The 27,815-nt window shown below is 37.2% G+C and overlaps 1 protein-coding gene across 5 annotated transcripts in view; it reads right to left on the bottom strand.

The window, feature by feature from the left end:
• PCCA (propionyl-CoA carboxylase subunit alpha) overlaps positions 1-27,815 on the bottom strand; it is a 267,736-nt gene that overhangs the window by 112,585 nt on the left and 127,336 nt on the right. For all 5 annotated transcript variants that reach the window (XM_021530256.2, XM_077781501.1, XM_077781502.1 and 2 more), the window contains 2 exons: positions 24,351-24,461; positions 15,499-15,601 (listed from right to left, as the gene is read on the bottom strand). In XM_021530256.2, the coding sequence (XP_021385931.1) occupies positions 15,499-15,601; positions 24,351-24,461 (214 nt within the window). The remainder of the gene's footprint in view (positions 1-15,498; positions 15,602-24,350; positions 24,462-27,815) is intronic.

Below are 27,815 nucleotides of genomic sequence, written 5' to 3'. Positions count from 1 at the left end.
AGTAGTGAAATCTGCCTACTAATCTTGAGCTCAATTGCCACCAACTGCTGTAAACCAGAATCAAAACACATTTAGTGCTTTAATCTTCTGTCAGAATTTCAGTTATTCACCCCCTTTTCTAAGTTCTGGAGAGTATGGTAACTCAGAAGTAAGAGGACAATATACATGGGCTGTGAGAATATCAGTGTTGTACCTCAGATCTGGAGTCCTCAAAGCAAATTATCCCAACCATCGCCACTTAGATTGCTTCAGATCACACTGCAGAATGGTCTTGGGATGTGCAATCCAGTCCCTTTCTGATGAAGAAAGGCAGAAACCAGCTTCCAGAACTCCACACTGCACAGTCCAGTCACAAATGGGCATTCAGTTCACAAGACTAGATTAAATCTAATCAAAAGTCAAATACATAGTGAGAGTATGAGCTCCTCATCATGAACAAGATGGTACACTTGTACTGGCACAATCTCTGTTGACAGCTAGATTAGGTCTTGAAGAATCCTTTATTCACATGAAGAGATTTTGATCTTGACAATTTCTGCAATTACATTCCCTCAAAATCCTATGTTTGGTATTTAGTGTAGATACTCAGGAAAAAAAAAAAAACCACAACTCTGATGCTTAAATTCAAGCTCAACTCCTCTTATTTCGTTGCCCCAGTAAAAGTTACTACAAGAAATGTTTAATACCTGCCAGTTCCTGCCCAGCTGAAAGCTGAAAGCAAAGAAAATACTGTGAAGTGCAGCATATTTGAAAAATTGTTCTGCAATTGTGGAGAAGAAAATTCATATTTTAGACTCAAATTTTAGAATTCCATTTTGAGAAACTCATGGCCTGAGCTGCCTCTATCTTGTTAGATAGTATCTCCTTGAACAGATTGCCATTTCCCCAACTACCACTAATTTACAAACTTAATCAAAAAAACCACATTAACCTATTTCTTTCTTATTCAGAGATACACATTTGACCCACAGGCACTAACAACGAACTGTAATACAGTGTTTCCTTAAAGAACAAAGTTTTTAAAGCCCAATATAGTGAAACTTTTCAGTACCTGATGAACTTCCTAAAGGAGGCACACTATCAGGAGTGCGAGACAGCTACAACAGCAAGGGAAAAGACATCAGAATAAAGCTATCTGAGGAAATTTGGCAACAGCACAGAGAGCAAGAACACTGGCCTTCTTTTAAGGCCCACAAGGAACACAATGTGCAAACTAAGGAAAAATTTTAAATTATACTAGCTAACCAAAATAAAACCCCCAACCTGTCTTAGGCCAAACTGAAAACACCTTTTCAGAGATCACCAGCTCCAAAAATCTTTTCGAGTCTTTTGTTAAGAGCTGTGTATTGAATGCTGTCTTTCCTGTGGTTTACAGTTTCATTTAGGTCTCTCACCCTTTTGATCTGCCAGTCCCCTTGGAACTAACCAGACTGTATTGCTAGAAGTATGGAATTTCTGCCACACTTTGTAGGACTCACGATTTGACCTGATCTCTCCAAAGCCTGTCAGATATGGAATAACCCAAAAGCAATTGTTTAAAATAGAATTACTCATTTTTTCTGTGCATTTTGGAAAACATAATCCTTGCACCAGATTTCAGTAGAGTTCCAAAGTATTGTAAGAGCTCATCTATCACACAGCTGCAGCAGAACCAAGACCCCATCCAAGAGTTTAACCATCTCATGCCAATGAAATCAGTTTGGAAATACAGCTGTATTGAACATGTTTTTCTGTTGTGCTTTCTCCTCTATAAGATACTTAATTCAGGCAATACATAGAATGTACATTCAGGACAGCCCACAGTCCTGCAAATGGATGACCATATTTTCCTTGCTAGCCACCTTACATGCCATAATGTAAGAAACTGAAGCTGGCCAAGAGCTGTGATTCATTTGGAGCTCTCTTTTTCTAGGCAGTGCCTGGCTTTTCAAACTACATGCACAAGAACTAGTGCTGGGTGACAACACAGGTATCAACAATATATCTGCCAAACCACAGGTAAATGTGACTACAGCATTTGGCCAGAAGTATTCAAGCCAGTTTCAACAGGCTATGTCACAGCTACTTCTTTCCCCCTACATGTAAGAAATGTGGCATATTTCATGGATTCTAAAGCTTTGTTCTCTGTTTCTTCTGCACTAGATTCCCATGAAACAGATTAATGCCACTAATTCTGTTCACTTAAAGAAAAAAAAAATCATAGCAGATGAGAAAACCCCCAAAAGTCCATTAAAAATTATATTAGATAACATAAAACATGCCTATCTCCAATGAGCACTCGTACATCATGTCTAGACAACTACAGCACATAGCAGAGCTCAGCGACTCCCATTACCTTCCATGCATCACCCCCTGCACTTCCAGCTCACATCCGGCACTCCAGCACTCAGCTTTCAGCACCTGGTATTAACCATCTTTTCCCTTCTCAACTAATGGAAAGAGAAAGGTACCTCTCACAATGAGTTAGACCTGAAATTGGCTGAACTACCTTTACGTAATGCTTAGTTATATTTTTTACATTGCCTAGGCACTGCAACTCTCAGCCACAGAAATACAGGCATCCAAGAACTTAAGAGTGATACATATTCAAAAGATGATAAATATCTATTGCCCTCTATGTATTTTCATCCTTTTAATAAGACATCTGCTGTTGTTCATATTATGGTCTCACAAGTACAGAGAAAAAAGACAATAAGGAAAAAAATGTGCACAGACTTCCAACTTTGCTAAAGTTATATACATTAGACCTGAATGACAGAATTTGAGAATTATTAAACTAGGGTTGAATGTGAAGGAAAAAAATGTGTAACAGCTCATTCTCAGTACTAATATAAAAAATTTTGCCCACTAAGCTTTCTGCTGATGAAGGTCAGAATTAGAGAAGCCAGGCTGTGTAGGTGGGATGAACCTTATTGATGATGTTTATTTTAGCATAACCATGATCAACACAGGATGGGGACATAAAAATGGGTGTACTGACTGGCCTAAATATCCATCTAGTCTAATATTCAATGATAAACAATAGAAAGCTAAATAAGGTCTAAGAAGAGCATGAGAATATAGTTACACTTCTACAATGTACTTAACTGTAAGTTCCATCTCCTTCCTTTCATTTTTGCCCAGACAATTAGCACTAATCAGTGCAGTTCAGTAATTCACAAGGCAAAGAGTAAATGTCCTAAATATATAAATAACATAATATATTAAAATGTGCTATACAAATTTTAAAATGCTATGAAAAAAACCAATTTTCTTTAAACATTACCTTTTACACATCCAATTATTATTTAATGAATATAATTACACATAGATGATACTGTAACTCTTACTAACCCAATACACATGTTTTTCTGTGAATGTTTCTATTCCATAAACAATCATGAATAAACAAACTGCATGTGATCAAAAGGATGCTAAAAAGAACATTAGGATTTTTCTGACTCAAAAACAGACTCATTTTGAACAGAAATGCTAAAATGTGAAGTAAAAGTGTTGTAGAAACATGAGGAAGATCCAAAATATTGAGAGAAGATACCTAAAGAAGATGTTCAGAACTGGTCCTCACAACTCTTTTCTGCAGCCCCAATCCTTCCTGTGCACTCACTTGCTGAGGGAATACATGCACAACATCTATGTTCTCCCTCAGCCCAAAATTCCCTTGCTTATATCCAACATAATTTTTCTAAAATGCAAATTAATGCAGCCCCTCTGGACCTTCCTAGGGGAAACAAATTAGCCTTGTGTGCTGATTTTGGCTACGGTAGAGGTAATTCTCTTCATAACTGGTGGCTGGGGTTAAATCACAAAAGTCCTTATCTCTGAAGAGTTATGCTCCACCCTTTACAGGTCTTGAACACAACAATTTCTCATTGCAATCCACTTTTTTAAACTGTGAAACAGCAAAATGCTGTTGGCTCTCACTCCCCCTTGCTTCTGGAAAGACATATATGAATGAGAAAGCTGAGGGAGCTGAAGAAAAGTGGGCTGTGGAAAGGTGCTACAACACCCAACATAAGGAGACTGAAGCTTAAATGGCTGTCAGACTCCCAGAATTTGGAAATCACTGAAACAGAGTTGCAGCCTATTTACTTAAAAGGGTTTACTTAAATACAAGTATTAAATCTTGGGAAAAGGCAGCCTGTTGTAGAGGTAGACTTGCAGTGTCCGAGATCAAATAGAAAAAACCCACAGTGAATAGAGGAATAAGGAGGACTTAATATTAGTAAGCATCTTAAAATTATTGTGATTTGAGGATACAAGTAACAAGACGAAAGGCTTTGTTGCAGGGGAGGGAACAGAGCAGTCAACAAAGAATTTCAAGAAAAGTGCTCTCACTAGCTCAAGGAGACAAACAGGGTAAAGTTGTCTATGGACATTAACAGTTAGGTGCAGCCAGATGAGGACCTGCTTTAAATTTCAGTGTCTGATAGAAAAATGGGCAGCAGGGCCTAGAGAGAATCATTACTGTGTCACCAAGGTATGTCACCATCTCTGCCACCATCATGCCAGAGAAACACATATCACAACACACAGGGGTAAAGACAAAAGCTTAAAGCCTAGGAACACAGATATTTTAGAAGTATTTTTTTAAAACTGGAATTAATATGCAAATAATTTATTTGTATCATCTCACTAGCGACTGTAGAAAGACTAATTTTACTAACTACCACAGAGAGACAGGATAAAGACCTGTCATCTCCTTTCTAAGTCCATGGGTAAACATCCCTGGTTTCAAAAGAACGAGGTCCTGTGCTGTTCTTTCCTGCCCAGTCTTTCTCACACTACAGGCTTTGAAGATATATGTTAAAGGGAAGCCACAGCCAAAACAAACTCCAAGCACTACATCTAATTACACAGAAAAGAATGGTCTGTGAAAAATATTAAAGAATCATCCATAATCATAAAAGAAAAAGTCATCTGAGGAGTCTCAACACAGTTCTTTCAATACTTATGAAGAAACAACAGAAAGCAGTATTATTTTTTTTTTACTTAAGGCACCATCTATCCCAAGTATCCCGCTGAAAATACAATGGCTTATCCATGTAGCTTTCCTTTTAAGATTCACAATACCTCCCAGTCACAAAACCAAAAATATATAGTACCTAAGACTACCTCTAATGCAGGTAGTAGATGACAGATTTTGAGTTTGCAAATATCAGGGATGAGATTCAACTCCAAGATATCACATAGCAACACTATTAGCAATGTTACCTCTCAAGTAATACTCACATTAGAATTATACATCATCACAAACCAACAAACAAGCCTGTGGTCTTACATACAAATAAATGAAAAATAATCCTTTCTTCTAGCATTCCTTGGTAATGCACATACCAGGAATATCTTTAAACAAAAGTGAAGAAAGATTTCCAAGACTTCTGAGACAAAGGCAGGGATTATTTTTCTCCTCAAGAAAATGTCTTTTCAGTATTTTTTTTTAAACCCACACACACTAAAATTATACAGAGGAGACCCACCTCTCTGAAAGATGAAAAGAGAGAAGTCTTAGCTCAATCTTGTATGTTTACACTTTTAGTCTTGCCCTTAAACAAGAATGAATTGAGCATAGCTGCACTGAAGGTTTAGCTTCTACACTTGCATATCAAATTTCAAGTCAACAGCTCTTTTATTTAAAATATGTTAGATAAAAAGGTAATATGCTCTCTGTAAAGAGCTCCCTGGAGGTTAGAAGAACCAATAAATTAACTGTTACCATATGCTTGGCTCCTTTTGGCAAAATTCAGTAACAAAAAACTGCCAAACCTCTTTAGGCGAGCAATAACATTTGGTAGCTTATAGCACAACTTGGGAAAATAGAAACCTGGACAGAAAGTTTGGAAAATAATAGAAGAAACTTCATTTCTATCCTTCTATAGTTAGCTACATGCTGTTGGAAGAAAAATTCTAAGTCAACTTAATGGATCTGATCTATAGCAAACAGTTGTCTTCTCAAGAAACTCACACACTGGCTAGTACAGTAATCAAATATTCCACATTTGGTTTTTCTAAACAATAGATATGTATGACCTATTTTGAAAACAGGAAGGTTTGCAAACTTAGTAGTCTCAAGTGTTAACATGTATATTATCAGTGCTTTCATTATGGGTTTATTTCATTATAAATGAGAAAGTCTGGGCTTATTTGCAATGCAATGTTCTCTAGATTTTACCTATCCTAAAATTAAGTACTTCCCAGCCCTTCCCCCCATGTATTTTATACCTATGTAATTAGACTAGATTGTGGCAGATGAAAAGCCTTTAGCACTACACCTCTCATTATAGTTAAAGACTGGGTGTTTTCAGGATATCTATTACAGACATATTTTTAATACCAACAGAAAATGCAAGGGCAAACCTGGCTGGTCCTATTCCTTTACCGAGACAGGCAGGACTTGCTCTCTAGCATCAGTTATAGGAAATCAATGGTTTTTTAGATATGAAAATGTCAATTTTATTTTATTTTTGTAATCATCTATAATAATACATTCCTTATTATTCTTATTTCCAATAAAATGGTTATAGCCTGTTCTTCATGCCACGATGGTTGGCATGGAGAGGAAAAACAGATACTTGAAAATCCTATATTTCTTTAACCAACAGCATCATCCAAACAAATTCTGATTTTGATGTATTAAAAAATACTTGTTCAGCTTACAGTTCCACACACATCTGGGAAGCAGTGTGAAGTAGGTTGACATGTATAGGCCAGACATTTGACTTCTTAAAGTTATGTTATTGCATGGTTAATCCTATATTTGCATTAATTTGATACAAGCACTTACAGGTAAAAATAATCCCAAAGTATAGGTCTAAAGATTATAATAACAAGCCTCTGGAAGGCTTTACCAGAGGAAAAATATTTTTTATGATTCTATGGATGTTTGCCTCATTCAGCCATTTGGGATTTTATTAATAATCTTCTCATTACTGTATTCATCTTCTGATTTCTTATTTTTTTATTTTAAGTAAGACAATTTCTGTGAAGATTCAACACTGAAATCAGAGACTTCATTACCCTGCAAAATACATCCACATTTTAAAGTATTTAAGAGGGTTAAACAAAATGCAAACATTTAATGCAACATTAAGCATGTGAAATAAAAACTTGATTGCCTAAAGCAAGCATGCTATGCTGTTACCCTGGTGACAGGTTAAAAAAGGATTGTGAGCTGAATGGCTGTATGATATGAAATTAAAATGTTTCACATTGAACAATCCAAAATGAATTGGGAAAGGTTAGAGCAGAGGAGAGAGAAATCAATTCTCCAATGGCAATGGTGAATGAAAGTGAAGTCTGAATAGGATTTGCCAGTGGGGTGCAACAGCTGCCAAATATCCTGCAGCCAAAGAATTACAATAATACTGATGAAGTGTGCAAGAGCTTTTGGAATCATTGCAGGGAACAGAGAAATACTCCTACAATAATGAGGCTATTCTGTGTCCCATCCCACTTTTGCAGTTGAATCAAAGGAAAAAGAAATGGTTGGAAATTGTAATACTCAACAACAAAGGTATAAATTAATTAACTATCCCTTCAATCAGTATCTTGCATTTAACTACAGCCTCTGTGAACATGAATGAAGTAAGCATGCTAAAGAATGGACAAATCGAGACACATACATGTGAAAGTATGCAGATAATATTGAATTATTTATTTCCCATATATTTTGTTGACAACATTTCTACAGCAACAGCATCCAGAATAAGCTGTACACTACACAAACAAACAGCAGGACACAACCAGTGCCTCAAGGAACTACACAACGTCAGGTGTTGATGGTCATGCTTATCTTTAATAATCCTAGAAAAGAAATATCAGCAAAACTTCTCATGCAAATGCAATGACAGATGTGTTTACTGAGCTTAGAGACCCCAGAAGTCAAGAAAAATGTTGCCCTTCTATAAAATTATCCTACACAACTTCATTTCTGCCCCTGGAAACTCCAATTAAAATACACAGAGGAAGACAAAAGCATATCCTAAAAATACCTGTGAAATGACCAGGGAGCACATGGCAATTAGCACACGTCTTGTTAGTTTTACGGTTTCATGCATACACATTCTACACACAGACAAATATTAAAGAACAGATTTAGGAGGCGTAAACCTGCATGAGAGGAAATAATCGTTGGGCTTATGGAGGGGATCAAAGTAAATTAAATAGAGAGAAGTCTTGTAAAGAGAGGATCTTGCAGAAAAGGTCATAAGCAAAGCACAGATGAGAAAAGGGCCAGATGAACAACTAAAAAAGGAACAGGAATTTGGCAGCACAATAGAAAACATTCACATGTCTATATTATGCAAATTCAAGTTTCAGCATTAAGTGAACAGTAGCTACAGAAGCTATCAAGCTCTTACAGCAGATGCTGTTTTCCCAGAAGACATGGTGAAAACAAAAAATAAACATAGGGACTTAGCCAGGTCCATTTACTTCAGTGAAAGCCTTTCCACCAGCAATCACCTCAGCAAGATGTGGGGATCTTCCCAAGAGATGTTCACTGAGATTCAAACTTTAAGTAATTATTATCTTCGTAATGATTTCATAATGGTTAGCAACTCTAAAGGTTGAGCAAATGTGGATTCCTGAGCACCCAGAACACATTTTTCCCTACAAATGACAGGGATGACAAGCTATGAAAACTTCCCATGACAGACTGCTCTGTTCCTGGAATAGATGTTTAGCAATCATATGGAACAATGCCTGTGCTTTCAAACAAACATAGCAATACCTTATATCACCTGTGTTTTCAATCTGATTGCATTAATTTAATCAAAGAAAAAAATACCATACATACACACTCCGTGGAGTCATAAATGCTACCTTAACATCCCATTCCAACTTTTATATTTTTCCATAGAAGTTCGTTCCCAACTGGCAAAAAATGCATGTTTCATATATTTGCTGCTACTTTTTTGTTTCTAGCACATATAATTCTCTTTCTGTGATAAGCAACTGAACAACCAAGAAGGGTAAACAATACCACATTTAAAGACATCTAGAATATTATATAGGGCATCTGGTTTTGTAGTTATTAAGCAAGATTACAAAAAAAAGTACAGTAACGGCTTTTGAGAGGTCAAAAAAACATTAGATAACAGCTAGTGAGACAAGAGGGTTACCACAACCAGAAAAAGTTCATTATAAACAAGGATTTCACATGAAAAAGAGAACAGGGTCTTAGTGCCTTGTGAGTCTGTGGCAAAAGAAGGGACCACACAGTGAATAATGGTGTGAAGTTGCAGTAGTTACACAAACATACCAAAGACTTTCAAAGGCCTAACAGTAAACCATGGGAAGAATGCTCTACTTGTTGAGCAGGGGAGCAGAACAGTAAGGATAAGGCAGTGCTGTTTTCATGAGCTAAGGATGACTGCATAACTCCAAAGCGGGGGAATGAAGAAAGCCACAAGTAGGGTGGGATCAACCATACCAGTGAAAACAAAGCAGTTTATCTCTATATAGAGGGTATCTGTAGGATAGAGGGAAGTATACATGCTTAGCTGCATTTGCAATAACTGTTCATGTTAATACTACAGTTCCAAGGAAGAAATAAAAATTAAATTCACATAATACAATTTATATAGTTCAGCAGTGCCTGTGCTGAAAAGTAAGAACTCCTTCCCTTTCCAAGAGGCCAGTTCAGATGACTTCAGTGAATTTTCCTGACATCATCTTCCTTCTTTTTAAAATTAATGTAACATAACCTTATTTTGTGCTGCTCCAGCAGTGCAGGAGAGCCAGAAAAGCTCTGCTATTGGACAGCTGACCATCCTTCCATATGGGGAAACCCTAGGCTGGCAAAGGGCTGGCTCTGTCCCAGACTCCGGCAGGGTAATAGGTGCAGTCTCTGTGAGAGCAAGGATGCCTGAGAGGTGTGGGACTCTACTGCTCTCTAAGCAGTTCCCTCGTTGCCCTATAATCAAGCAATGGCAAGGCAAACATCAATATAGCTGTACTGAATCAACCCAGACAGGAACCTAGAATAATTCATTAAGCATAAAGCTAAATAAATTGATTTCTGCTCTTGCCATTCACCAACCATTTTATGTTCACTGCACTGGACCCCTGAATTTCAGAATTTTAAAACAAAAGTTTAGCCCAGCTATTTCAGAACTTGACAAAAACTTGTTTATATTTTAACTTTTCACTATACACTTTCCTTTCTGGGAAAATATTATTTTATGCTTAGAAAGCATAATCCATTTTAGGTCTCAAAATACTTCATACATGTTTGATAAACAGATATTTACAAAACCTCAACAGGGCAGCAAAGTATTAAGGCCACTTTGTCTTTTTGTAAACTGAGGCCAAATTCAACTGACCTCTCTAACGTCCCACAAGAACAGTTGAACTCAAGACTCCCAATCCAGTCTTCTATATTAAACACACAAGCAAGAAAAACCTTTAGTGCTGTTTTTGTTTTTTTTTTTGCTTGCAATTTAAAACATTTTCCAATGTGTTACCATCTTTTTGTATGTAGCATCAGGTAATATGGGCATGCAGTCTCACTGTTTTTTTTCCAAGTCATAAATGATGAAAGGGTAAAATCCATAGAAAAATTAGGAAAATACACTTAGCAGCCAACACAAGCAACACATAGGAAGTGCTGTAGGCAATTGGGTTTAGAAGTATAAACATCACATTAGTAGACCCATGAGAAGGCATGATGTAGCCACACCTGGAGAGACACTCTCCTAGTCCCCTCCCAACCCACTAATGAAAACAAGTCTGAAGCCAAAATGTGAAGATTCAACTGTACAACATCATTTCTGGTCTCAAAGGCTAACTACATCAAACAGACATAAAATAAACTGGATTCACTTCAGCCAAAATATGTTTCCACTTGAAACAAGATCAAGTTCTGTCTAGAAGACCTTGGGGTTTTATTAGATGTTGTAAATCTGTTCAGCAGCTGTGGGTGGCACCAGTTTCACAATAAAGTGGACTATGGAGTAAGTAGGAAAGGTCCTAGGTAAAATAACTAAAAGCTGAACAATGAAACAATCATTAATCATCCATGGCTCTTTCCTGTAGGAAATATGCATCCCTATTATCGGGATATCACAGTGAAATATTCACATTAGTATGTAGCTCACAAAATACAGAACACTTCCATTAGCAAATCATCTTTAAAGAAATACTAAAAAAACACCCCAACCAGGAAGAATCCCAAAAAACAAAACCATCCCACATCCAATTTTTCCCAAGAAAATGGGTTAAATAAAAACCAGTTAAATTAAAACTAAAAAAAAAAAAAAAAAAAAGCAAAAACACACACAGAAAAAATGGTCTAAATACTTGATCACATCACAAAAGTAAATGCCTATATTCCTGTAACTCTGAGCATTCATGGATCTCCAACAGCTGTTCTAGCTAAAGCCTGGCAGTTAATTCTAGGAGCCTGTTGATGAGGCCAGAGGCACTATATAACAACACAGACAGTGGAAACTCACCTGTGGGTGCTCCACCCAAATCATAACACCATTTATTTGGGCACAGGAAAGGCAAACCAGCCTTGGGCTTGTGACCTGAGCTAACCTCAACACCAGCCAATCTACAATGAAAACTGCCACTACAGAGGTCAGGCTGGCTGAAACTATTTGAGGGAAGTTAGGTGCCAAAGGTGGAAACAGCTTGCTGGTCATCAGAATATGTTTCAGCAAGAACCTTACATCTGATTTTTCAGTCACTCAGCGGACTGCAAAATACATATTTTCCAGCCACACCCCAAAAAACAGCATCAGTTATGGTAAAATCTCCCTTATGAGGCTGTTACTACTTTGACCTGTGGAAAAGAGCTAATGCCCACCTCTGACTCCTTTTTATGAGCTCGCGTCTTCCTCCTTGCTACACATTCCCCACTCTTGTGGCTCTTCCAGAACAATTTCACTTGTCAGAAATAACCTGCTTCTGACAAAGATCTGAAGTAAACTATTATTAAATAGTTTCTATGCTAACATAGGTCATTTTTGCAGAACCAGAGTGGAATGCAACTACAAACAAAATCACACCTCCATAACCTGGGAAGGAGAGGGAAAGACAGAGAGCAAAGGAGGAGCAGCCTGGAACAAGATTCCTTAATCTGGCTCAGCTGCACTTCATATGATTACAGTCCTGGTAACCCAGAGAGTGAAAGCTGGAGCTGCTGTGAAGAGCTCCAAGCATGGTATTTTCTGTCTATCTGACCAGAATAACAATCCTGATCATGGGCTAAATAAATCACAGGGAAAAATTTTAGGTCGCAAAATAACATGTTGATAAACAGATATTTACAAAACCTCAATAGGGCAGCAAAGTATTAAGACCACTTTGTCTTTTTGTAAACTGAGGCCAAATTCAACTGACCTCTCTAAGGTCCCACAAGAACAGTTGAACTCAAGACTCCCAATCCAGTCTTCTATATTAAACACACAAGCAAGAAAAACCTTTAGTGGTATTTTTTTTTTTCTTGCTTGCAATTTAAAACATTTTCCAATGTGTTACCATCTTTTTGTATCTAGTATCAGGTAATATGGGCATGCTGTCTCACTGGTTTTTTTCATATATTGGGTTTTTTTTCATATAAATACCCCTGCAGTTGTGAAAAGAATGCATATTATAAATATGGCTCCCAAAAGGGAAAATAAAACAAATTAAAAGCAAAGTTAAGCATATAACTTCAGTTTAGCACAAAACTGTCTGTTTAACAGCTGCAACAAGTTTAGAAGAAATAATGTGTGATTTCAAAATACTACTCTTCAGTAGTTTTTTGCACAAGACTTGCTCAATTGCTTTCAGTGCAGATGAAAAAAAAATGCTGTCAACATATGGTGCCAGAGAGCTGAAATTAGGTAGCTGAAATACGTAGGTGATGATCAACGTATCAATGTACTTGTCCAAACCAACCAGTTGTCCAAATGTCACAGATCAGCTTTGGAGCAGGCAGTCTGTCTAGTCTGCTCACATCCTCCAACATGGATTTAAAACTCACACAGACTTCAAATGCCTGATTCTGCCATAGTGAGGATTGCACCCAAGATCACAACTGGCCTTTTGGATTTGTTATATATGGTTCCTACTCTGAACTTTTTGTTTACGAATATTTTTCAGAGTCTTATGAATAAAGTTTTGCTTTTTCTCTGGCCACAACACTGCTCATTAAAAAATACCCACAATATGAAGCACCTTCAAAAACAAGTCAGATGCAGTTTGGTTAAGGACATGGCAAAGAATCCTTGCTGGGACTGTAGTAACTCATATGCTCCACAGTGCTCAGTCCCCTCTAGAGGGAGTCCACTAACTGCTCTAAGGAATGGAGAACACTGTCCAAGACACCACACAATCCTTCGACCTCATTCTGCCTTTGCTTCTTTCCTTTTTTCTTAGAACAAGCTGTATGACTTTGGGGAAAGGGTATCATTATCAGGTTTGGTTCTTCAGAAGTTACTCACCAGTAAGCATTTTTGCATTAGTTCATCCTTACTTGGCCTCAAACAGGCAGCTTTGCAATCATTTAAAGCAAGTAGATCTAACAGTATGTATTGAAACCATGAGACATTAAATAAGAACCACACTCAGCCACCACTTGGAGAAAATGGCAAGGCTTGACTTCTAAAGGATTCATAAGTACACGCCATCACAGTAAGAGAAAGTGATTCTTCTGCACTGAAAAGATTTCTTAGCCTCACCATTTAAAATCTGAAAAATCTTACCTTAATCTAGTTTTACATATGTGTGTTTTTTTCATGTGACCAGACTCTGCTGCCTTCTCTTCCCATGGTAGAAGAATACCTGTGACTGAGTTTGGCTAGCACTCCAAAACTGAGCTAACTTTTTTTCAAAGCAGGAGTGTATTTGTTTCCCTAACACAGCAGAGAAAGAAATGGGTGACCATGTCTGATTGCTCAACTTCATTTACATCTCTGTTATCTCAGTTAAAATAGTCGTATGTGTCTTTCCTATTAAGATACAGAGACACCTGGTACTAAAAAACTACTTGCGAAAAAATCAAAACATTGAAAGACTTCAAAAAATTGATTCCTTTCTTTTCTTTTTAGCTAGTTAGAGCATTTTACAGAGAAGAGAAAAAATCACAAATCAGAGCAGAGAATGCAATAGCAGTTTGATCATCACTGCTTAAATTAACAATTCCTATCCTTATTCTAAGTACAAAGTAATCCATCACTTCTCTGTAGCAGTACCAGATTACTTAACCTCCTATGCTGGCCAATAAAAAAAACTACAGTCAAGGCTCCTCCTCATTTTCTCTGATTCATCTTTTTTTAAGTAAGAGTGGTGATTGAGTGTCTGTTCTTCTCCTTATGCCATTCACTATGGAAGATATAACTTGTAGAAGGAAATAAAAAGGTGCTTTACTTTCCCCTACAGATGCATAAGGCAAGCAATGACCCAGTCCTGCATATGCTATACATTACAAAGCTGTTATGCTTGCCCTAAGTGTCTCTTTCTTTTTCTTTAATACCATATGGTACTAATTATCTTTGTGGGTACAAATAAAAATAAAGACTTCTTGAAACCACATTTGATTTATTCCTGACCACTGAAAAATCAATAACAGAATACACTGTCAAACCACTGGCATGGAACGTGAATAATGTCTATCCTGCACTACGACTTCCCTCACGTACAAACATATATGCAACTACATTACAAAACATGAGGCAAGGAGAGTTATGTTGAAGTCAGGACTCCCTGTATCCAACTATTGCTAGCACCAACTACACAAACAAGCTTAATAAATTCAGTTAATTCCAACAGAAGGTCTCAAGGCACTGACAGAGATGGGCCAGAGGACAAGAAAACCAAGATATCTGAGAGGAAAAAAGCATACTGTTCAAAAAAGCCAGAGAAGTGAAATAGAATTTTGAGTGGGCTACTGCAATAGCTGGACAATTAACAATACTGCCTAGGTTACTGGTAGCTACAATTCAAAAAAAAAAAAAAAAAAATGAAGGAGTGGGGGAATAAAAGCACAAAAATCCCCATACTTAAAGCAAGATGTTGACTCTTCCATCAATTACCTTCCACGTTTACATTCTGAAAGTGTTATCTGAATTAAGACTCTAAACTATTAAGGTTCTTCATCAAGGTAGCAAATTACTCACAAATCTACAATATTTTAAAGCTCTGTAGCTGAATATTCATATTATGCCAAAGTGCTTAGATTGCTTCAAATGGGCACATGGGAAATTTGTGATGCTCAATTTGTGGTTAGTTACTAATACAGCAACATTTTGCATTAATGAAACTCCTGATGTGCATTAATTACTGTACTGGCTTGTAACACATTTTTGTGCCTATTAGTTTGCTAATACTTAGAATAAAAATAATCATGTATGACTTGTGCAAGTAGGGAAATGTAAGCCACAACTCATTTGAATTTAGAAAAAACAGACTATATTAAGAAACCATGCAGTTTCTCACCAGTTATTCTTGTGCATAAGAAGATGCCATTAACAAAATGCATCAGCACATCCAAATTCCTAGAAATGAACTTACCTTGGAGTCCCTAAAAATCGCTGTGATCTCAGTTGTTCAGCCACATACAAAGATGCTGCTGTTGCCAGTAGTTGTCTTCTTTCAAGATCTGTCAACTCATGTCCTAGTTTTCAGAAGGAAGTTAAAAAAAAATTTGATACCACAGACCAACACAGACACAAAAAGTAACAACTACCAGTAAAGACACTGCTCAGTCCTTATGCATGAAAGCTACCTTTTTCCCCTCTAAATTGGGATGAGGCATAGCATAGCAGACGCTCTGAGTTTCAGAGTTTAAATTGCATGTTTTCATACAAATCAGCCCAACTGCTAACACTGGTATCTCTGTTAAAAACAATTTGACAACTGAAAAAAAAGAAACTGAACGATGCTGCAGCATCTTGTTTTCGTTACTGAAATGTCACTGGTTGACATATTGTGCCTCATGCTGGTAAGGAATCCATCTGTACATTAGAACTTACTCAAAATATAGAACACTCTCAGTACTTTATCCGAAGCAAAGGCTACAGATCTTTCAAACAAACAGGACAGCATAACAATATAAACCAAAAAAATAAATGGGGATAAGGCTTCTTGTCAGCCCTGGGTAATTTAGTGTTATTTATGTAATCATTAGTTCACAACTAATGGAGTCAAAGCAATGTTTGACACTTCAGAAGCAGACAGCAGCTCAAAGCAGTCTATAATCCTAAGGCAGACAACCTGGAAAATATTTGGCAAAAAGACAAAACCAGGGTGACAGGAAGCAGGTTTTCTCCCAGTCTGGTCTTGTTCCAGAAAGTGAAGGTTAAATGGAGATTCAATTATTCATTCAACAGGCTAAAAGAGCACAGTAACTCTGCCCTCCCTGTCTTTAGGTCAGAAATCACACAACAGATTTGGTATGAAACAATGGCAAATAGGTGGCCAAGAATGATGCAAGATTCCAGAGAAGGGCCACAAAGATGAGTAGAGAAATGGAGCACTTCTCCTTTGAAGAACAGCTAAGAGAACTGGGATTGTTCAGCTTGGAAAAGAGAAGGCTTCAGTGTGACCTAACTGCAGCTGTCCAGTACCTGAAAGATGTTTGCCAGAAAGATGGAGAAAGAATATTTAGAAGCGCACATAGTAAAAGGACAAGGACAACTAATTAACATTATTTAATTCAAATGAAAAGAGTTTAGATTAGACATTAGGAAGAAATCCTTTAGCAGTGAGGCACTGGAACAGGTTGTCTGGGCATGAATGTCCAATCCCTGGAAGTTCTAAGGCCAAGATGGACGGAGCACTGAGCAATCTAGTGGAAGGTATTCCTGCCCATGGCAGGGGGTTGGAACCAGGTGATTTTTAAGGTCCCTTAAAACCCAAACCACTCTATAATTCTGTGGGAGAGAACAAAAAGATAAAGGAGTCGGTCTATAAGGCAGGAAGTTAAAATTGATATAAAACAGGACCAGAACTGCAAAGCTGAATTGTCGTGAAGGGAAGAGGCAAACTTTATCCAAGAGAAAGATTTTTCATAAATGAATGCAAGAGCATTTCACAAAGAAAAGAGGAGGATTACACAATAAAGTTAAAGAACTGAAAGACTTTGCTGAACTCAGTTACAACACAGCTCTCAAAAAGCACTTTTTGTGTATATATCACAGCAAATGCCATTACCCAGAAAAAGTACAGATTTCACATGAAAGGATGGAGCAAGAGCTTCAGATGGCTCTATCTCCCAGAGGAACTCTGCTCAGGGAGACACATTTGCTTCCAGTCCTGCAGCAGACAAACAGTTACACAGATCCCTTCTATACCTCCACCCTCCCATGGCCTCAGTGCTATGTAATGTAAATTCACATTCCCCAGTACTGGTTACTAGCCAGTGACAATTTCTATCAGCAGAATAAAATGAGTCTAATGAGATCCTGAAGAAAATCCAGAATGGAGGCTGCTGCAAAGGACTGGAGAAGACTCTACAACAACAAAGCCACAATTTCAAAACAGGACCCATCATTCCACTGGGCATATTAAACAAGGTTAGGTAAAGAGGCTAGTTAGAGTTCAACTCAGAAATGTAATCATGCCACAGTGATGGGAATACATTCATTAAAGTCCAGCTAACACTACAAAGAAGTTATCACAGCCCAAAAAATGTAAATTTAAAAATAACAGAACTCAGGAAATCTGCATGAATTTCTTTTTAATTTAGTCCCCCATTAGCATATTCTGGCTGAATATTACTGCAAGTTCCTTTGCTCAGTGTTTATTTTTTTATCTGCCTTGAAATGGAAGCTGTCTTCACTTCAACAAACACATGCAGAAATACAAATGCTGAAAGGTTTAGGACCTGGCTTCAGAAACAAACTCAATCTTTCCTTTGCCAGTTACTAGAAAAACTGATTGCGAGGCAAGATTCAAAAAGCACTGAACTTTTGTACTATTTGTACATACACACATATATGTGTGTAATTATCTAATAACACATTTCAGTAACATCAAATATCTGGATCTGAAATGTGCCAATTTTCCCAATGCTTACACACAGTGAAGAAACTGAGATCACTTTTTCAAAACACTGAATCTAAAACTGATGACTTGTTTATATACCCCAGCTAAAGGCACATCAGGAATCTGCCCTAAAGCCTTTGTCTTTCAGTTCCCCTGCCCAACATTCATGACAAGACTGTGTGACCAAAACTGCATGCTCCCACCTGCTCCAACACACACTGTTAGAACCAACTTAAATAAAGGAACAAGGTAAATCTGGAAAGGTCCCATTTCAAAGGTTTTATTGCATGGCCTCCATCTAAGATGAAATAACTACTTTTGAGCTCGCTGTGCCACAAAAACTACTTTCTTCCTGTATCTTCAATAAGAATCAAACTCAAAACAGCAAACAAAGGTCAGTAAGTTGAAACCGGTTAACTGATCAAGATCACATTTGCTTCATCACTGCCAACATGAAAAGTATAATTATCCCTTTGTCTCTATTTACCAGCTGTGGCAAGGAGAAAACCAGTTATGACTGTGGTATCCAATGTAGGATTTCTGGGAGATAATAGAAACTGTTAACAGGAACATAGCAAAACTAGGTTTTGGTGTCTGGCAGTAAACATACAACCCTACCACAGACTGTCCTTAGCATAACTTTGGAGGCATACCTCAGAAGTCTGATTAAAGGCTGTTTCCTAAGGATGGCAATTTACTTTTATTACACAGGACAGACTGCTGTCAATACTGCCTCAGTTCCCTGAACTCCAGTCCCATTTCTCTTGCTGTCTGTTTTTGCTCTGCTGCTAGCTCAGATGAATTCTAAACGGTTTTGAAGTCAAATTTACAGTTACATTAGTATATTTGGAAATACACCAATGTTCCAGATAGTAATACCTTTGTTTCCCATCAAGTATTACTTCCCTTCAGAAGCTACTCCTCAGGATTTCAGTGGGGTGTCTTGAGGAATAAGTTAATATTCACCATCAATAAAGATGTAACAACACAGTCCTTCACATTCACCATACAGATTGATTTGAAGAGTAACAAAGCTACCTCTGGAGCAGTTGTTCAAGTGCTTCCTTGAGAGAGAGTGAAATGAGTAAGTAGCAAAGGTCCCCAAACTTCCAACATAGGAAGTTACACCATTGATCCTTCCCTGCTCTCATCACTGCAGACTCCTGGCTTACACAGAAACTTCACCTCCACAATAAAACATGAAACTGGCAGTTCCCAAGTCTCTGTTTAAGCTGGGATAAACCTCTGCATTATCACTGAATTATCAGCTGAATTAGATAAGGCAAATGCAAAACAGGAAGAATGATTATAAAATTAAGTCACAACTAAAGGGGTGGAAGCAGTGTTGTTGAAGTAGTATTACTTAAAACTAGACTGCACACATCTATTATTACCAAATGGCAGAACCCTGGTCGGAAGGAAGAGAAGAAAAAAAGTATTTCTCTCTCATTTCCTTGATGTTATGATTGCTTAAATCAATATTATTCCAGTATCCCCCAAGCTGAGTCAAAAAGGTTCATGCAATTACTTTACATAACCAACTTCAAATTAAATTACATAAAGGTCATTTTTCCCATAACAGTCTCATTTGCATTTTGTCCTAGAAACATGTTTCCTACTATCAATTACAGGGAAAAAACAAAGCAAAACAAACAAACCCTGGTTATGTGCCCCAGTAAGTTATTTAAGATTTGAAGAGTGACTGTTTTCTGAGTGGGAAGAATAAAAATTAAAAGCATAATGAAAAAGATTAAAAGTGCAATGCATAATTCAGATCAACACCAATGTAGGCAATGTTTACAACATTCCTAGGTTCTGTTTTATCTCAAGTTTTTCCTGTTGGATTTTGAAGTTAGTCATTACAGATGGCACATATACCAAGTAGGCTGAGGCAGAAAACAAAGCTCAATGTTATAAATATTAGATTCCAATGCAGAGGGAATGTATGGAATTAGCAGCAAGCATCTCCTATGTTCTAATAGTGACAGACAGGGGAAGCTGCATTCCCCCTCTTACTAATGGCAAAAGCCTCAGACTTAAATTTATAAGTCATATCTGCAGTCCCAATTCACCTACAAAGCACTTCCACTCAGAATCATGGAACGACTGAGGCTGAAGGGACCTTGAAAGGCCCCAAGTTTATTCAGCATGTCCCCTTCCCCAGGAAGCAATCTCAACATCAAATTCAGAATAGGTTGCTCAGAGGTTTGTGCAGTGACACCTTTAAAATCCCCATTTCATGACCCCTGGCTCTTGCTGTGCTACTCATTGAAGAGCCTGGCTTCATATGCTTCGGAACCCCCTCTGAGGTTCTAGAAAGCTGTCCTTAGGTCTACCCTAAGCTTTTCTGCTCTCCAGGCAAAACAAGTTTGGTTCTCCCAGCTTCTCCCTACAGGTCAGCTGCTCCAACCCCATCACCACCATTATGGCTCTTCACTAGACTTACTTGTGTTTATTGCCATCTTTTATACATGTATGAGGGGGTTAAAACTGGACACAGTATTCCAGAGATGGTTTAATAAGTATTAAGGAGGGTAATAATTTCATCCAACCCACATAATTATGATAAACACAATATATCTAAAAGCCTTGACCTCATACAGAGTCTCTGGAGACAATATGTCATTTCAGAAGAGAAGTGCTTCCTCTTTATTCCTTTATGTATTGGAAATATAAAGAAATTCTGTTCTTCCTCTCCATTCAGATGAGGTAAACATGCTAGAAGAGGGAAAGTAAATTATTGCTTTTTTTTTTCTCTCATGTATTTTGGGATGACTTCTGTGATAATCTCTTGGAAAATGCCCATCTTTCATTGGCACAGGATGTGTCTCCCAAAAAGAGTGACTGATTTCAGACATTCTTTAATAAGCAGAAAGAGTGGAATATCAAGAAGAAGAAAATCTCAATATTTAAATAAAAAACTAGGAAAATATAAACTGTGAAACAGACTGAACCGCAATGACTAATCCCATGAACAGGTTACTAACCTAAACATCCTTTATCTTTTGTCCAAGACTCTTCTTGGATCTTTGTGAAAACAGAGATACACAGTAAATTTCCTTCTCATCAGGCAGACTAGAAAGTACAGTGTTTCCAGGTTGTTTGGAGGTTGTAGAAGAACAGTGCATCTGACTCCTGCATGCTTGGCAGACATTTTTATTCTGTAAGCAAAATGCTTGGAGGCCACTCTAAGACAGGTGCCACCTGACCTAATCAGTGTTCCTGCGGCCACCATCAGACCCACATGCCTCCCAAAACACGCATGGGTGCTCAGAGCAACAACCCACTCCAGCTCATCTACCGCCAGCCAGCATTCCAGCCAGCCATCCCTCACATGGACAAAAAAGGGCATGACAGCAGCTGCTTTCCCACACTAATCATACTCTGCACAAGGTTACTTTCAGCACAGCTACTATTTTAAAATAACTTACAATAAACAAACTACTCCTGGTGGTCAATGTTTATTTAAAGATGGGAAGAAAGAGTTAAAGTCTAATTATGGAAATTACTAAACATGCCCATTCTACGTGTAATTTGAAGAGAGCATCACCTAGGTTAATGGAAAAGTAGCCAAGATATATCTAGTATCACCTAGGTTAATGGAAAAGTAGCCAAGATATATCTAGTATCTTAAGTATCTAAGTTCTTAACTTAGAGTAAAGGTCTTCTAATAAAGGATTATAATGGAACTCATAAAAATCAGACTGGAAAACAAAGCATCTCTTATTTTACTCTTAACTTAAGACTCAATATTTATACTTGAAGAAAAATGCACATACAAAATGGGCCAGTACTTCATGCAGTCACCAGAGAGAACACAGCTGAGATTCATTACTTATCCCCAGCGTAGATCACAACTGTAGTAGCAATTGTGCAGGTTACAAAGAAACACAATGGATTGTGCTTGAACATTAATATTACACACATCTCTATTGAAATGTTTTTATTTCTTAAGTTTCCCAAGTTTAAAACACTTCTAATATGGATTCCTACTGTTAACAGCAGCACATATTTTTACATATTTCCAGATCTGTGTTGGCTACACATTGCTCTAATTTCTCAGATTGTCACAGCACTTTTTCTACAGCTATTCATCTTCTATAAGCAACAGTAAGATATATGAAGCTAATTAATTTTCAAATTATCCTCCTAGCAAATTTACTGTGGGTATTTGTATTAAAAAGTTCATTTAAGTGATTAAAGAAATTACATATACATTAATTTTTGTCTTTGCTTCTCTTGTTGCGCTTCTACCTGTCATCTGCCCACCATCCTTGCTTGGCTTTAACAGTTCTCATGAGACCTTGGATTTGTAGAAATATTTTCTAATGGGCACTTAAAAAATTATACTCAAGTTCAAGTCATCAATTTTTTTTTAGCATGAGGGATTTGATCCAGTGCAAACTACATCATTGAAAGGGCTCTCAGTTTCTTTGGTGAGCTTTTAATCACTACTCACAAGTAACTATTCTTGAATTGAAGTTCAATGCCATCATATATATCTTTATCTATAATTAAGAAGGCTAATGTGTGCTTGCATTAGATACATGGAAGGAGATGAGCAAGACTTTTCATACAGCAGGGAAAAAGGCTAGGAATTTTATGTGTGCCAATCATTAGTTTCTATTATGAAGTGTCACAGTAACTGTTCTTGTGTCTTCTAGTGACCAGAACAAAAGCATATCTTCAAGAATCTCTTAATAAAATACTGCTGTTTGATTTATGTTTTTATTGTTCCCAGTTATATGCCAGGGGAGGCAGCCTTCTCACAATATGGTATTGGGACTCTAACATCTTGCTTCCTTGCCTTCTTTCTCCATTCCCAGTCTGCACATCTGCTGAAGTTCACCAGTTTTCTTCATGAGCTAAGTCAACCCTGGAACTTACAAAAAACCACCCCAACAAAAGCAGCAACAGTAAAAAAAAAAAAGCAAGTTTCATGGTGGTTTAGAGATCTGGATCTACTCAGAAAAATGACTGAATAGTCCCAAAAACATCAGGGAGACAAGACAGAAGATTCTGTATTCAACTGTCAGGGAAGGGGAGAGAGACCAGCTACAGCAGCACCAAGCCTTCAAGAGCAGATGAGCAGAGTACCCTGGAATCTCTGCTGGATGAAAGCCAGCTGAGTTACCCAAAGATTAGCTAAGTACCCCCTAGCAAAAACAACAAAGGAACTTTTCAGCAAGCCCGCTGCCACTCAAGGTGGTTAACACCTGTTCCTGTAGTCTCAGTCAGGAGCCAGGAACAAGCAGGATGCAGTGATCCCACATGTAGGACTGTATCACACACAGGGTTGTCAATTACATCACGATATCAAGTAGTTCTGGTGCAAAGAATAGTCATCCCCACACTCACACACTGAGTCCCGAGGTAAGAAAAATCTGTTCTGCTCCTTAATGAGACTAGAATTTGGCAAGGTGCCAGTCATGTCCAGTGACTGCCAATCTGGCAGTGCTGCCTCCAAAGTGAGATGAGGATTCTGCCACATTGGATTAATGATGAATGCGGGAAAAGGAATCTCCACAGGATTCATAAAGGACCCATGAATGATGAACTATAAATACTGTCTTTTTTAATAAGAAAGATGTTCTGCCTGGTGAATGCCAGCTGAGGTGAGAGACCTATATGGAAGAACTGAGTCTGATCACACAGGTCAAGAAAGCATCTACAGCAGATTGGCTAAGAGAGAAGACAAGCTTTTAAAACCTGATTCTTGTGAAAGGAAACCAATCTATTTGTTTTCTCACATTTTTCTAGAAATGATTGGTAAACATTTTTGAGACTGAGTAGTTTGAGATGCTGTAAATAAATAATTACATTTGTGTTTATATTAACCTAGTGTATGAGTTAACAATTTTTAAATGATGCCCATTAACTGTGTGCAGTGTGTATTAAGACCAGGGTACTGAAATACTCTGATAAAATGCCAGATCCTCCAGAGAAGCCTATGGAGAAACCATAGGGTGCCAAAAGGCAAGTCTAAAGGTGATACACCTACTTAATGACGAAGCAACAGTTCTGAGTGAAAACTTATCCAACTATAGTTAACAGTAGAAGTAATGAAGCATGATAGCATAGCAGAATTGAACTGATGCTTATATTATATATTTCATATGATCTATATATGGTTTTTCTTGACTTTGGGTCTATTTCATTTACTACTTTATCACTAGGATATCACTATTTTGCCTTCTTGAAAATAAAAAGTTGACTATTTAAACTTTATGCATTATTTAAAAACTAATTGTGTGGATGCACAGTTATATTTGAAGAAAAAATAAAGACTCAGGAGCATGTCAGCCTAAAAATATAAAGAAGCAATAATCAAAACAACACCACTTAAGAAAAAAAAACCATTTCCAAATGGAACAAACCTTTAAAACCATCAGGATAGACTTCAGGAAGGAATTTAGTGCTGATGTCTCCTTGAACAAAACGTGGGTGGACGATCACTTCTCGCAGTAAAGAAATATTGTGAGCCACACCTGAAAACAAAAAAAACAAATCAATACAAAATCAGGTAATATTAATCAAAAATTCCAGGTAATATTAATCACAAATGCAGATTTACCACTTTGATTTCACTCCTGCCCCAAAACCCTTTTAAACGCTTTAATTATAAAGTAAACCATCTAAATTTTACCTCATCAAGCCTAATTCAAACTACTAGTTAAGGACAGCAAGGACAACCAAGAGACCTTTGGTACAGCTCTAGAAGATGTAGGCAAGACCAGAGCCATCTCCTTGGAAATAACAAATTAGTCATGACAGTAATATTACCTCAATTCCACTGAACCCTGAACGGAAAATATGCACCATGTTACACCCCAGTCACAGTAATGAAATACAGTAAAAACTTCTACCATTTAATGTATCATTTTACACCACTTTTATAATTTGTAATGCATAAGTGACTCCTGTGTAACTCACAAAACAAAGAAATGTATTGCTTCCTCCACATGTACTTTTATCCAACCTTGCCTGATCAATTCTTTTGTCGAATACCCTGGTTCCCCTTTAGCATCACTCTGTGACTCTGTTAGGCATATAGCCCACAAAAATTATTTGCTTTATTTTAAAATTATTTATCATAGAAGCTTTAGATACACCTTTATCCTTTAATTTCTTTGAATATTATGCAACTTCATATTTTCTGCATTTTTTCATCTATTTATTATTCTATTTCTCAGCTTGTCTCCTCCATCTCCTAAATGATTCTGTTTTTAATTTAATAACTTCTGTGTAACTAAGTTAGTGACTTAATGCTAAACTGCACTTTACTGAAGTACTTGCAGTTTAGCACTGAATATGATGGTTACTAAAAGTCATTTCCTTGAAATATTAAATACAAGTAAGTCCTTAGAGAAGGTGGGAGAGAAAAAGTGGTACAAAAAAAATCCTTGAGAAAAAAATTTCCTAGATCATTTAAAGTATCTTCTTACTGCAAACGATTTTCAAAAAGAAGGTACTCTCTCTTTTGAGAGTAGCATACAGGTCATCTCTGGAAGGTTTAAGATTACAGGTCAGAAAACCACCATCTTGAGCTCCATTCTCTTCTCAAATTTAGGAAGAGATCAAACAAACTCTGATGAGCCAGAAGAGTTCCATCTTAATATGACTAAATACAATAACACTGGCTCATTAGCATTAACATTTCTTAAGAAAAGCTGAACAGACATGCAGTTCAGGAGCATTGCAGGTGTTGATTTATTCCATGTGTGCATAAATGAGGAGCTCCTATAGGAAAGCGTTTATCCAACTTCAGCTGTGCATATTCTCACCCCTCTGGAAATACAAAGGAATCACATTTTTTCATCATTGTCAGAGGAACAGGTAACTCCAAATCACATTGCATTTGTCATATCACATTAACTTTGGCTCTAACTGCACAGCATTAAGTATAAAATGTGGAACACTTCACAAAACAGTAAAAATTTTTACAGCAAAAATTTGTCCGTGCATCCACATCTCTTGCAAAGCACAAAATTCTGTACTTCACGTATGTTTACTCACAAGTTATTATGATTGTGATGATACAATCACAATTAGAGATGACATGACTCAACTATTTGCACATTTTTCTAATAGCTCTAGCTTAAAATAATATTGAAAAATAATTAATTGAAAACGCAGGTATTTCAGCTGGAAATTATGTTATTTGGATTTTTTCTCTTGTTGAGATCTCACCAAAGCACAGACACTAGCATTACAGAGCATGCAAATTGCTGAGGCTACAGGAGAGTCTTTTACACTCCTTTTTTTTTGTGTTTTTCCAGTTTAGAAGCATGAACAACATTTCTTTTATATGCAGACCAGTTCAAACACTTTCAAAGCTTTCTACCCCTACTAGTCTGCTGCTGATGTGAATTTTCAAGCTCTCTGTGTGGCTGTCACTGAAACCACTTTAAACACACTGAGGCAGACTCAGTCTCATTGAATCATGAAGTCACAGCTTTAAGGACTCGTTCATGAGCCATTAAATAGCACATGACACAAGCAGTTCAATGATGACATGATAGAAAATTGTCCATTTGATTAAAATAAGATCCTTGCTGCCTGCGACTTAAATAATTTTTCATAGACCCTGATTTCATAAACACTGAATGAAAGTCACACTGCATCTCCACTAAACAAAAGAATTTAAAATCTTACACTAAATGACCTTAACTTGGAAACAAATAATGTCTGTATTTGGCTGCTACAAACTCCCCCAAAATTTACAGTCTGAACAGTAAGTATTGAAATATCCCAGAGATTTCATCTATTACAAAATCAAAAGAAGGAGGAGTCCTTCAATGCTACCCAACTTTGAATCCAGGATTTAAACATGCTACAATGTGTAACCAGATCATCTCACATTTTTCTTTTCTAAACTGCTATAAGATCCCTGGTGAGGTGATGGCTGATGACAGATGACAGAGCTTGGTGTCTCAACTGACTGCTCTGAAAGACCTAAAATCAAAAAAATACCATGAGTATTCTTGATTATTTCTAATTCATGTGCATCTGAAAAATAGGAGGCTACTGCAATGTTTTAAGCTCCAAAATTCCTTTAATAAGTTCGAAAGAGCAGACAAGCCTAGGTGTCTGAGAAGCAATATAAAATGCATTTTACATACATGACTTAGAAGTTTAATAAACAAGCTTCCATTAAAGTATCGTGAAAGGCTATCTTTATCAGTCCCCGTGATCATTATGTGAGCAATGATTGCATGGTTGATCTGCTTCTCAAGACTGAGTTGATACTTTTAGTGATGTACCAAATCGTACGGCTTTAAAAAAAAATTATCAGTGTAATCCTTCAGAAGTCTACAAGTTTTAGATTTGCAATTTAGTGTGACCTCTGTCAAAGTTCATAAGGTCTCCATCTGTGTGTGAGTAACTACTAGGCTACAGAAATACGGACCCCTAGAGCAGCTTGCTCCTGACTACCTGCTGCTTCCAAAACACTGGCCAGACATTAGCCTCACACTCTCACAGGATCAAACAGAGGCTAACAGGCAGTGCTTATTTCATGCAAAGTTAGACACAAAACTGAAGTATATTGTATTTATATTGCAGTAGTTTTCAGAGAATTTTTCTTTTTCTTGACCAGCTCTGTAGACTGCCAGGAACAAAATCACATTTGTTAGCCTGACAAGCCATGACATTTTCAACAAACAAACAAAATCCTAAACTATATAAATTTATTTCTCCTCCAGAAAACAAAATTTCACTTCAACTTCATGATTTTTACATTGTTAAGGCTGATGCAGAACTGTAGTTACAGTTTTATCCTTTTTTTCTCTAAGTCAAAATATAATAAAATACAATAATCACTGGTTTTATACCTCTATTTT

Source organism: Lonchura striata, chromosome 2 (genome assembly GCF_046129695.1).
Source record: "Lonchura striata isolate bLonStr1 chromosome 2, bLonStr1.mat, whole genome shotgun sequence".
NCBI lineage: Eukaryota > Metazoa > Chordata > Aves > Passeriformes > Estrildidae > Lonchura > Lonchura striata.
This window is presented reverse-complemented; position numbering and strand designations above follow the sequence as displayed.